This window comes from Talpa europaea (assembly GCF_964194135.1).
Source record: "Talpa europaea genome assembly, chromosome: 6".
NCBI classification, from domain to species: Eukaryota; Metazoa; Chordata; class Mammalia; order Eulipotyphla; family Talpidae; genus Talpa; species Talpa europaea.
The window spans coordinates 71,866,453-71,879,345 of record NC_140072.1 but is presented as its reverse complement, the minus strand read 5'-3'; the positions used below and the strand labels follow the sequence as shown (position 1 = coordinate 71,879,345).

General features: G+C 35.8%; 1 protein-coding gene across 7 annotated transcripts in view; it reads right to left on the bottom strand.

Annotated features, from left to right (window-relative positions):
- Nucleotides 1-12,893, bottom strand: part of CCDC138 (coiled-coil domain containing 138) — a gene marked incomplete at both ends in the record, with an annotated part of 133,592 nt that overhangs the window by 31,174 nt on the left and 89,525 nt on the right. For 6 of the 7 annotated variants that reach the window (XM_084236033.1, XM_084236034.1, XM_084236035.1 and 3 more), the window contains one exon: nt 9,852-9,968. The exons of the other annotated variant lie outside the window; for it this stretch is intronic. In XM_084236033.1, the coding sequence (XP_084092159.1) occupies nt 9,852-9,968 (117 nt within the window). The remainder of the gene's footprint in view (nt 1-9,851; nt 9,969-12,893) is intronic. 7 annotated transcript variants of the gene reach the window in all.

The window sequence follows — 12,893 nt, the reverse complement described above, 5'->3', positions numbered from 1 at the left end:
ATCAAACTAGAAATAAACCATAAAAAGAAGGCCAGGAACTTTCCTACCTCATGGAGATTAAAAACCACACTACTGGAAGACCACTGGACTAATGAGGAGATCAAAGAAGAAATTAAAAAATTCTTTGAATTGAACGACAAGGAGGACACCAATATCCTAAATGTATGGGATGCAGCAAAAGCAGTAATAATAGGAAAATATATAGCAATAGAAGCTCACATCAAGAAACAAGAAAGAACTCAAAGAAACAACCTAATCTTGAAGCTCAAAGATCTAGAAAAAGAAGAACAAAAAAACCCCAAAACCAGTAGAAGGAAAGAAATAATAAAAACCAAAGCAGAAATAAATGAAATTGAAACTAAAAAAACAATCCAAAAGATCAATGAAACCAAGAGCTGCTTCTTTGAAAAAATCAATAAAATAGACAAACCCCTAGCCAGGCTCACAAAGGAAAAAAGGGAGAAAGCACATATAAACAGGATCATAAATGAAAGATGAGAAATCACAACGGACACAGCAGAAATCAAAAGAATAATCAGTAACTACTATGAACAGTTATATGGAAACAAGTTCAACAATCTAGAGGAGATGGACAAATTCCTACAACTCTACAATCACCCAAAGCTAGATAAAGAAGAAATAGAACACCTAAACAGACCAATTACAAGCAGCGAAATTGAAATGGTAATCAAACACCTCCCCAAAAACAAAAGCCCAGGACCTGATGGATTTACAAATGAATTCTACCAAACATTCAGAGACGAATTAGTGCCTATCCTTCACAAACTCTTCCAAAAAATTGAGAAGGAAGGGACAATACCAAACACGTTCTATGAAGCCAACATTACACTAATACCAAAACCGAACAAGGACAACACAAAAAAGGAAAACTACAGGCCAATCTCCCTAATGAACACTGATGCAAAAATCCTCAATAAAATTTTAGCTATCAGAATCCAACAATGTATCCATAAGATAATTCACTACGACCAAGTAGGATTCATTCCAGGGACACAAGGATGGTTTAACATCCGAAAATCAATCAACGTTATCCAACACATCAACAAAAAGAAATATAAAAACCATATGATAATATCAATAGATGCTGAGAAAGCTTTCGACAAAGTGCAACACCCATTCATGATAAAAGCCCTTGAAATTCTTGGGATACAAGGAACATACCTCAACATCATAAAGGCCATCTATGACAAGCCAACAGCCAGTATCATTCTCAATGGTGAAAAGCTGAAAGCAATTCCATTAAGATGTGGAACAAGACAAGGCTGTCCACACTCACCACTGCTTTTCAATATAATACTGGAAGTCCTAGCCAGAGCAATAAGACAAGAGAAAGACATACAAGGAATCCAAATAGGAAAAGAAAAGTCAAACTATCACTATTTGCAGACGATATGATAATATACATAGAGAACCCCTAAAACTCAACAGAAAAACTAATTCAACTCATCAATCAGTTCAGTAAAGTGGCAGGATACAAAAATCAACACGCAAAAGTCAGTAGCCTTCCTATACACAAACAATAAATCTGAAGAAGAAGAAATCAAAAAAACCATCCCTTTTTTTATTGAAACAAAAAAAATCAAATATTTGGGAATAAATCTAACAAAAGAGGTAAAGGACCTATACAAAGAAAACTATAAAACACTGTTAAAAGAAATAGAAGAAGACACAAAGAAATGGAAAGACATCCCCTGCTCATGGATTGGAAGAATAAACATTATTAAAATGGCCATCCTTCCAAAAGCAATATACAGATTCAATGCTATTCCAATCAAACTTTCAATGTCATTCTTCAAAGAAATAGAACAATTACCGATGAAATTCATATGGAATCACAAAAAACCCCGAATAGCCAAAGCTCTCCTGAAAAAAAAAGAAGGGAATGGAGGCATCAGACTCCCAGACTTCAAACTATACTACAAAGCCATAATCATCAAAACTGCATGGTATTGGAACAAGAACAGACATACAGACCAATGGAATCGAATAGAAAATCCAGAAATAAACCCACAGATTTATGGTCAACTAATCTTTGACAAAGGAGCAAAGACTATGCATTGGAGCAAAGAAAGTTTGTTCAATAAATGGTGCTGGGAAAACTGGGTCGCTACATGCAAAAGAATGAAGCTTGACCACTACCTCACACCATACACAAAAATCAACTCAAAATGGATTAAAGAACTAGACATAAGACCTGAAACCATAAAATATATAGAAGGAAATATAGGCGAAACACTACATGATTTGCACATCAAAGACATCTTTACAGACACATCACCCAAAGCAGTGATAGTGAAGGCAAAGATCAACAGCTGGGACTACATCAAATTAAAGAGCTTCTGCACAGCAAAAGAGACAATAACAAAAACAAAGAGAAACCCCACCAACTGGGAGAACATTTTTGCACCCAACACTAATGATAAAGGACTGATCACAAAAATCTGCAAAGAGCTGATGAGACTCAACAACAACAAAGAAAATAATCCAGTCAAAAAATGGGCAGAAGAGCTAAAAAGAAACTTCTCTGAAGAGGAAATGCAAATGGCCAATAGGCATATGAAAAAATGTTCAACATCACTTGTCATCAGGGAAATGCAAATAAAAACTACCATGAGATACCATCTTACACCAGTGAGAATGGCACATATTAAAAAAACTAGCAACAGCAAATGTTGGCGAGGGTGTGGAGAAAAAGGAACTCTTCTGCACTGTTGGTGGGAGTGCAAACTGGTCCAACCACTGTGGAGAGCTGTGTGGAGATTTCTGGACCTACTAAACATAGAGCTTCCATATGATCCAGCAATTCCACTCCTAGGTATTTACCCAAATGACACAGAAACATCAATTCCAAAGAACACCTGCACCCCTATGTTTATAGCAGCAATGTTTACAATAGCTAAGCTTTGGAAACAACCCAAATGCCCAAAAATAGATGACTGGATCAAGAAGATGTGGTACATATATACCATGGAATATTACTCAGCATTCAAAAAAAAAAAAAACACATGCAATTTGCAGCAACATGGATGGCTCTGGAAGGGATCATGCTCAGCGAAATAAGCCAAAAAGAAAAAGAAAAATACCAGATGGTCTCACTCATAGCAGGAATCTAGAAAACTTAAATAAGGGACCAGGAAAATGAATAACTATAAGAAAGTGAAAATCAAAATCAACAAAAAACTATGAACCAGAGACACTTTTAGGGCGGCGGGGGCGGGAGGGGAGGGATTGGGGTCAGAATGGGGGGGCTGCAATTCTATGGGGAATATAAAAATAAAATTTATTATTAAAAAAAAAGAAAATAAAAATTTAAAAAACAAAATATTTTTTAAAAAAACAATAAAAAAATCAACAGAAATATTAAGCTTGATCTTTAGGGTTCTATTTATAATTCACAGATTTGTACATGTGACAGTAATAGCTCCATCAAGAACAGGCTCAGTTAAATATTCAAGTAACATGTTGTGTAGAGCACAGAATCCCAACAAGGTCAGCCCTATCCACCACCTGTAATGGGAAGCCCCACTGGAAGGCCAAGGAAATAGCCAGGGTCACTGTGTCTGGCCAACGTCAGGACAGTGGGCCCCACAAATCAGTGCATATGATGAAGGTAAGCAAGGTCATGCCAGCAAGTGTAAACCCTTCCTCTCAGACAGTAGCATGACTGGTGGTTTCTTCCTTCCTATATCTCCTGCTGTCTACAAACTGGCCTAAGAGCCTCTGTAATCCAGTTTAGTCATGGACTTCCAGGCCACTGGGGATCTGCATGGCGTTTCTCTTTATGCACAGTCCCCTTGGCAGAGTACTGCACAGCCAGAAGAGCTCCCTGGTATCACGACTCCCCACGATGCTTTCCTCCTCCACCAACTGGCTGATACATAGCTGTAGCAGGTAGCAGTAGCAGCCCAGGATCAGGGCTCCAGGATAGTGATAGTGTTGAGGATGACAATAACTGTGACCACACACCTGTGATGGCAACTGGGATCCAAAAGAGATATGGTCAGTATATGGGGAGGCTTGCACATTAAGAAGTTTGTGGGGGTTGCTGGCTCAGAAGGCTGGAACTCAAGCTGGACATATTGAGCCCATGGCACCACCAGCAGCCTGGGTCTGAGTGCCGTGCAGCAAACCCCATGGCCCAGTTCTGCCTGCCTACCAGGTTCCTTCCACCCCAACAAGATAATTTGTAGCTAGAGAAGATTAGTCTAAAATTTCTATGAAAAGGCAAAGGAACAGAATAGTCAAACCATTTTTGAAAAAAAGAAAAACAAACAAATGAGAAGAACCTTCCCATTATAAAGCTACAAGAATTAAGTTAGGTATTGACAAAATACGTGAATAGTCATATAGATATATGGAACAGAATAGAGAGACCATAAAGTGACCTACACAATTATTTCCAACTGACAATGGTACAAATGAAGAAACACCCTTTCAGTGAAAGGTGCCAGAACTGGACAGTCATAGGAAAAAAAAATTAATCTTCATCTAAGTCTTATGAGTTATACAAAATTAAGATATACACAGACAAATGTAAGATGCCAAGTATTAAACTTCAGTAAAATCTTCATCTATGATAAGACAACAAATTCTTACACTTTACAGCAAAAGTGATCCATTTAGAGGGAAAAGGTGACTAACTGAACTGGACTTTATCAAAATTAAAAGTAATACATCCTGTTAAGTGGATGAAAAGACAAGCAACAGAAAAGAAGAACACATCTGCAAACTACATATCCAACAAAGGACTAGTGTGTAAAATATCTAAAGAACTCTCATCATTCAACAACAAAAAACAAATAGCACAATCAGAAAATGGGTAAAAGACATGAACAGACATTTCATGAAAGAAGATATGCAAATTAAAATCAAACACATAAAAAGCTGTGGTTAGTAATTAGGGAGATATAAGTTAGAACCCCAAAGGAAACAATATACACTTACTGGAATGGCAAAAATGAAAAAGAGTGATAGCACCAAATGCTGCTGAGGACATGGAGAAGCTAAATCACTCACATATTACTGATGAGAATGTAAAATGATACAATCATTCTGTAAGTTTGAAAATTTCCTAAATAATTGTACTTCTGATCATTTTCCCCAGAAAAATAAAAACTTACACAAAAACCTGCATATGAATGTCTATAGTATTTGTAACAGCCAAAAACTGTTTTTCTTTACCCAATGAATGATTAAACAAAATGTAGCATAGCCAGTCCATGGAATACTACTCATCAATAAAAAGGAATGAACTACTGAATCATGCTACACCCTACATGAATCTCCAAATAATTATGCCATGGAAAAAAAGCCAATCTCAAAAAGTTGCATACTGTATAGTTCCATTTACTTCAGCAGTCTTGAAATGCCAAAATTACAGAAATGGAAGTTAGTGGTTGATGGGGTAAAAGAGTGGGTAGGACAGGAGGAAAGAGGGTATGGCTATAAAGAGAAAACAAGAGGAACTTAGAAGTTCACTCAATCGTAACAAGTAAAAAGGTGAATAAACTAAACAAATTGACCTTTCTTAGATCCAACAGAGAAGAGAGATCACAGCACAAGCTCCCAAATTTAGTGAGATAGACAGGTAAATAAAGAGAATGTTAACTTACTAGCGCAGAAACCCAAGAGCTGTATCCTCCACAGGAACTGGTCCCAGGGTAGGAAAGTTTGAATTATCATAAAATTATAATGAAAATTGCTGGAGGTCCATAGAGAACAAATCAGAGAGCTGAAAACGACAGGCACCTTTCTTTTCTAGCCCTGACCCCAGATGCCCAAGAACTGGATTGCCACTTATTAACTCATTTTTTAAGGAGGGAGTGACAGTGGCCAAAGACGGCTGTCTGTATGACTCAATTTCCTGAGCTGGCAGGCAAGAATGTGCCAGTCTCCCTGTCATGAAGGCCATGCTGTCTCTCAAATCATGAGGCTATGTTCCTGGAGACATTTAAACTGGTACCTTACCAACAGGAGCACCCAGCATCTCTCTGATTGCCTCTGCCTGCCCCCTGGGATTGTGCCCATCACCCCACACTGCACTGACACTGGCAGACCATGATCCAAAAATCTGCAGGGTGAGAGGCCCATAATATTAACTGGAGGGGAGCTGACAAAGACACCTACAAATGGGGTGCTCCACCTCCTGGAGCAGACAAGAAATTGAGGCTGGGGCTAGGTCAGCAATCAAATTCCAATTTAAGGAGGATTTGGCCGTGGACGTGGGAAGCCCCCTCAGAGAAGTTGGAGAATGTTTTGGGTTAAATAAACCTGCGATCAGAAAAAATTAAAAATAAAAACAATACACAGGATCAGTCAATGTAAGTTTTCACATTTTGTTAATTTTAGCTTCAGGATGTCTATCAGATTCTCATAGTGAAATGTAGATAAAAGCCCCAATGCTTCAGTTAGGAAGAGGAAAAAAGTAACCATTTTAAAACACATCACATATTTTGTTCAGAACAAGATTTATCTTCAAGAGAAACTACCTTAGCAGAGCCTAACTTAATGTGTTTTATCAGAGTCTAAATGATTTACAAGGAGGGAAATTTGAACTCCAGCCACTCTTCTACATAAAAAAAGGGAAATAAATAAATCTCCTTCCTCAAGGGAAGGAAAACATAAAAATAAAGAACAAGGTGAATAAACAGAAAACAGTAACAACTATGATACATATTAATCCAATGATTATCAATAATCATTTTAAATAATAAGTCAAAAATACACCAATTAAAGGAGATAGAAACAAAATACAAGAGGGCCTCCCTGGTGGCCCAGGGGGTTAAGATGTAGCACTATGAAGCTACCCGCAGCCACTGCAGCAAGAGAGGTGACCCACATGGCACAGCAGACCTCTCCTGACTCGCCTGCTGCTGCCCTCAGCAGTGTATTTCGGTCAGCCTGCTGGTTCTGCTCCCTACTCTTGTCTCTGGTGAATCCTCTCACCCCCTGCACCTCTGGCCTACATCCCAGTTCTTATATGCATAAAGTAAATAAATCTTTAAAAAAAAGAAAGAAAATACAAGATCTAATTACAAACACTGTGAACAAGAAACCCACTTTAAATATAAAGGCATATAAATTGAAAGTAAATGGAAAGATAAGCCATGATGACACTAATAGAAAAAAGCTAGACTAGCTATATTAATTTCAGAGGGACTTCAGCAGAAACATTAATACATGGAGGGGATTACATAATGGATAAAAATGTAAATTCTCCAGGAATACATAATTTCCTGGGTATGATAACTTTTTAGAAAAAACTCAAAGGCATAAACTTTGACAAATAAGTAAGGTAAACTTCATTAACACTTCCGCTCTGTGAAGTGAATGAGAAGACAAATCACAGATTGGGAGAAGAAAGTATTTTCAAAAGACAATTTTTGATAAAGAACCATTATCCAAACTAAAGAAAGAATTCTGAAATTTCAACAATAAGAAAACAAAGCAACCAATTAAAAAATGGATGGAAGACTTGGACGTCTCGCCAAAGAAGACATACCAATGGTAAACAAGTATATGAAAAGATGCTTAATAGTATATGTCACTAGGGCTCTGCAAATTAAAACAAAATGCCACCCAATACCTTTTAGAATAAGCAAAACCTAAACCATCCACCCCATCAAATGCTGATGAAGATGTGGAGCAACAGGAACTCTCATTCATTGCTGAAAAAGGCAAAGCTACGGAGACAGTAAAAGAATCAGTTTCCAGAGGTTAGGGATGAGAGAAGCCGAGCGCAGAGGTTTTTTAGGGCAAACTAATTTTCGTAGCAAATTATTCTGCATGATACTATAATGGTGGTTGCCATTATACACTTGTCAAATCCCATATAATGTACAACATTAAGAGTAAACCCTAATGTGTACTATGGGCTTTGTATCATTGATAATAATGTATCAATGTATCTAACAAATATCCCATTCTGCTTCTGGGTACTGAGGAGGCTGTGAATGTGGAGGGACAGGTAGGATATAGGAAATGTCTGTGCTTTCTGCTAAATTTGACTGTGAACCTAAACCTACTCTAAAAAAATTAAGCCTGTATATAAGGAAAAAAATAACATGAGGAATCTTAATCATGATAGAATGGTTCTGTATTTTGACTGTATCAATGCCAACATTATGGTTGTGATATTGTACTGACAGGTAAGATGTTACCATTGGGAAAGTGAATAAAAATTGTAAGACAGCTGTTTGCATTATTTCTTACAACTACATGGGAATCTAAAACTATTTCAAAACAAAAAGTTTAATTAAAAGTACACATGCAATTAGAAAATTGATAAAACTAAAACAACAGAAGTCCATCATAAATATTAAATAAATTAATGGAAGAGTTGTGAGAGTGCTATCTTTCACTAGAAAAGTAGTTGGAGGTCAGCAGTATTATCTACAATAGCACACAGTGTGAGGTGCTGAGAATAAATCTGAAGACAACAAAAATAAAATATAATTATCTGAAGGAAAATGGGATGAATACTTAGAAGATAAAGTGTCTAGATTTTCATGGATGAAAGCAGTCAACCATTTTCAGAAACCATTATACAAATAATAAAATCCAATAGATTTTAAGAAGATAGTGACAATAATTGATCTAATAATTTACGTAACTTAACTTTGGTATGACACATAGTAAGGACCAATAAATTAACCATTATATTCTGTGTGTGTGCACACACACGTACATGAACATGCTCATATACTTATTCACATGCACCACAAAGGCAAATATTTAGGATGTTGTCTTGGGAAAGAAATTTTTTCTTAACCTTAGTCATCACACTACTTAACTGTCAATACTGCAATGAATTTGTTTTTTTTAAGATTTATTTTTTTTTATACAGGAGCTGGGGGTACAGACCAGAGGCACAGGAGGGTGAGAGGACACACCAGAGACAGAGCAGGGAGCAGAACAGGCAGACAACAGAAATACACTGCTGAGGGGAGTAGCAGGCGTGACAGGAGAGGTCTGCGGCACCATGTGGGATTCTCGCCAGCCGGCCAGGATAGAACCCGCGCAGCCGAGGCTGTGGACAGCTTTACAGTGTGGCACTCAACCTGCTAGGCCACTGGGGAGACCCTGCAATGAATGGTTTGGTCGTCGCTTCCAAGAATAAACTATGAGTACATATTTCTGTTTCTCCTTTTTTAATGAAGTGAAAGCTATTAACAGCATTGATCAGTATTAACTGGAAAAATAAAATTTTACAAACCTACTAGAATTCATAGCAGAAATGATTAGACACATAACTTGAATTAAATGATCCTTACAATAAATAGGCAAAATATACCATTCATTTTATAAGATGCAGAAATATTTTTTGTCAATGATTATTAACATTGTAATTATTATTGTCATTGTCTTGTTTAGCTATTGTGTATTTATTGGCACAAACAAAAGAAATACTGAATTCTATAATCTTCAATAGAATATAAAAATTAGAAATTAATTAAATTATAGTGAGACTCCTTATTTATACAATTCTGAAACTCAAAAAACAATGTTAAATTGAGAAATAAGATATATTTCTTACATGATATAAGATATATCTTCTTGATATAAGATACATTTTATAGAAGATATCTTATTTCATACATATATTTATTATATATTTCTAATATGTTTCTTAAATAAAAAATAAGATATTTCTCAATCTTATTGAGAAATAAGATATATAAAAGAAGAAAGAGTAATTAAAAAAAGCAAGGGAAGCAAGGAGAAGCCCAAAAATATAAATAGGATACATGTAAAAAAAATTATGAAAAACAAGATCAAGAGAACTAATACTAAAAGCATAATTTGAAGACAGCCTCCTATTAATCAATTACCTGTGTCCCAGCATCTAGCTGCCTTAGAGACCAATATATAAATTTTACAAAAGGTTCGTGAAGTTTGGCATTCACAAATGGCATCCACTGTAGCTGCTCTGTCATCCCAGGCAAAAGCTAAAGACAAAATAGGGAGGAAAAGAAACACACAGTATTTTTAGATATCTAAAATCAATTGCAACACTTTTCCAAGAAAAAAGAATTCTCTAAAAAAAACCTTAACTTAAAACCATACGTAAAATGGTATAAAAATATGTATTTGAGGGCCTCCCTGGTGGCGCAAGGGGTTAAGATGCAACCTATGAAGCTATCTGCAGCTACTGCAGCACCAGTTTGATCCCCGGCCAGGGAGATATCCACATGGCACAGCAGACCTCTCCTGACTCACCCACTGCTCCCCTCAGCAGTGTATTTCGTCAATCTGCCTGTTCTGTTCCCCACTCTGTCTCTGGTGAATCCTCTCACTCCCCTACATCTCTGGCCTATACTCCAGGTCTTGTATCATAAATAAATAAATATTTTTAAAATACATATTTGAATTTTTAACTATGTATTTTCTGTGTACCAACAATAGTACAGCAAGGATTTTAAGGTGATAAATTTAAATATATGTACTCTCTGAACTGTAAACTGTTAAATAAGAGATTACTATACACATTTACATGCAAACAAATTCAACAACCTAGAGGAAATGGACAGATTCTTAGAATTACAGAATCACCCAAGTCTGGATAGGGAAGAAATAGAAAAACTTAACAATTACAAGACAAATTAATACCTATCCTGCTCAAATTCTTTTCAAAAATTGAGAGAGAAGGAATACTTCTGAACATATTTCATGAGGCCTACTTTAACACCAATACTAAACAAAGACAACACACAAAAAGAAAACTACAGACCAATTTCCCCTAATGAACACAGACACAAAAATTCTCAATAAAATAGTGGTAAACTGAATCCAACAATGCATTTATAGGATTCTACAACATAACCAAGTAGAAATTTCACCTAGAGATATGAGGTTCAACATCCAAAATTAAATCAATGTAATTCACCACAGCAAAAGATAAAAACCATACGATAATATCAATAGATACCAAGATAGCACATAAGATCCACATCCACTTATGAAAACCCTCAAAAATCTGGGAATAAATAGAACATACCTTATTATAATAAAAGACATAGATGACAAACCCACAGATAATGTCATCTTCAACAATGAAAAACTGAAAGCTTTCCCACTTAGATCTGCTACAAGACAAGGGAATCTACTCTCACCACTACAATACATAGTATTGGAAGTTCTAGCTAGAGCAATTAGGTAAAAGAAATATACAAAAGAAATCAAAATTGAGAAAGAGGTAAAGTTATTTGCAGACAATGTGATAATGTATATAGAGAAGAACTTTAAACACCCCATGGAAAAACTAATTGAAACAATAAACCACTTCAGCAAAGTGGCAGGTTACAAAAATCAGTTGCCTTCCTATATAAAAGCAATGAGTTAGAAGAGGAAGAGATTTAGAAAATGATCCCATTTACAATCACAACAAAAATATTTGAAAAATTAAATCCTAAGAGTAAACCTAACAAAGAAGGTAAAGGACCTATACAAAGAAAACCATAAAACACAGAAATGGAAAGATACTCCCTGTTCATGGAGAAGAAGAATCAGCTTTGCCAAAGTGGCCATCTTACCCAAAACAATATACAGATTCAATACAATCCCAAAATAAATTTTAATATCTTTCAAAAAAACTGAACAATCATTACTGAAATTCACATGGAACCATAAAAAACACTGAATAATCAATGGTGACCTGACAAAAAAAGAGGTAGAATGAAGGTATCACACTTTCATACTTCAAACTATACTGTAAAGCCATAATAATTAAAACCGCATGGTACTGGAGCAAAAACAGACACACAAACCAACACAATATAACTGAAAGCCCAGAAATATAAACACACATTTGTGACAACTAATACAGAACAAAGGATTACATACACTGCAAATTACATACACTGCAACAAGGAAAGCCTCTTCAATAAATGGTACTGGGACAGCCCATGCAAATGAATGAACTAGACCACTATCTTACACAAAAATCAACTCTAAATGGATAAAATACTTGGGTATAAGACCTAAAACCATAAAATCATAGAAAACCTAGGCAAAAACAAAATAATCTTCAGTGATGTCTTTGCAGATTTGTTCCCAGCAGCAAGGAAAACAAAAGAGAATATAAACAATTGGGACTACATCAAACTAAAAATTTTCTGTACAGCAAAAAAGCGAAACCAGAGACACTCTGTTGAATGGAAGAAAATATGTATACCATACATCTTGACAATGGACTGATATCAAATATCTACAAAGAAGTCATACAACTCAACAAAAAGAAAATAACCCAATCAAAAAATGGGCAAAGGCATTTAATAGGCACTTCTCCAAAAATGACATACAGAGAGTCAACAGGCACATGACAAAATGTTCATCTTCACTTACCACCAGGAAAAAGCAAATCAAAACCACAATGAAATACCGTTTTATACCAGTGAAAATGACCCATATCAAAAAGGGCAAGAAACAAGTGCTGGCCAGGGTGTGGAGAAAAAAAGAATCCTCTTATACTGTTGGTGGGAATATATATACTGGTCCAGCCCCTATGGAAAGCAGTATGGAGGTTTCTAAAAGATTGAAAATTATCTGCTATATGACCCAAAAATTTCACTTCTAGGTATCTATCCAAAGAATACAAAAACACTAATTCTAAGGGAAACATGCACTCCCATGTTTACACTGTTACAATATTTACAATAACCAAGCTTTGGAAACAATCATTCCTTTTTATTGCCAAGTAATATCCTACTCTAACATATAACATTTTATTTATCAGTTTGTCAGTTAAAGGGTATCTGGGTTGTTTCCACTTGTTGGTTATTATGAATCATGCTGCTATATTCATACCCATGTTTCTTCTTTTCAGAAAGTACAAAAATGTTTTCCGAATTGCTACAACACTTTTATTTAAAACC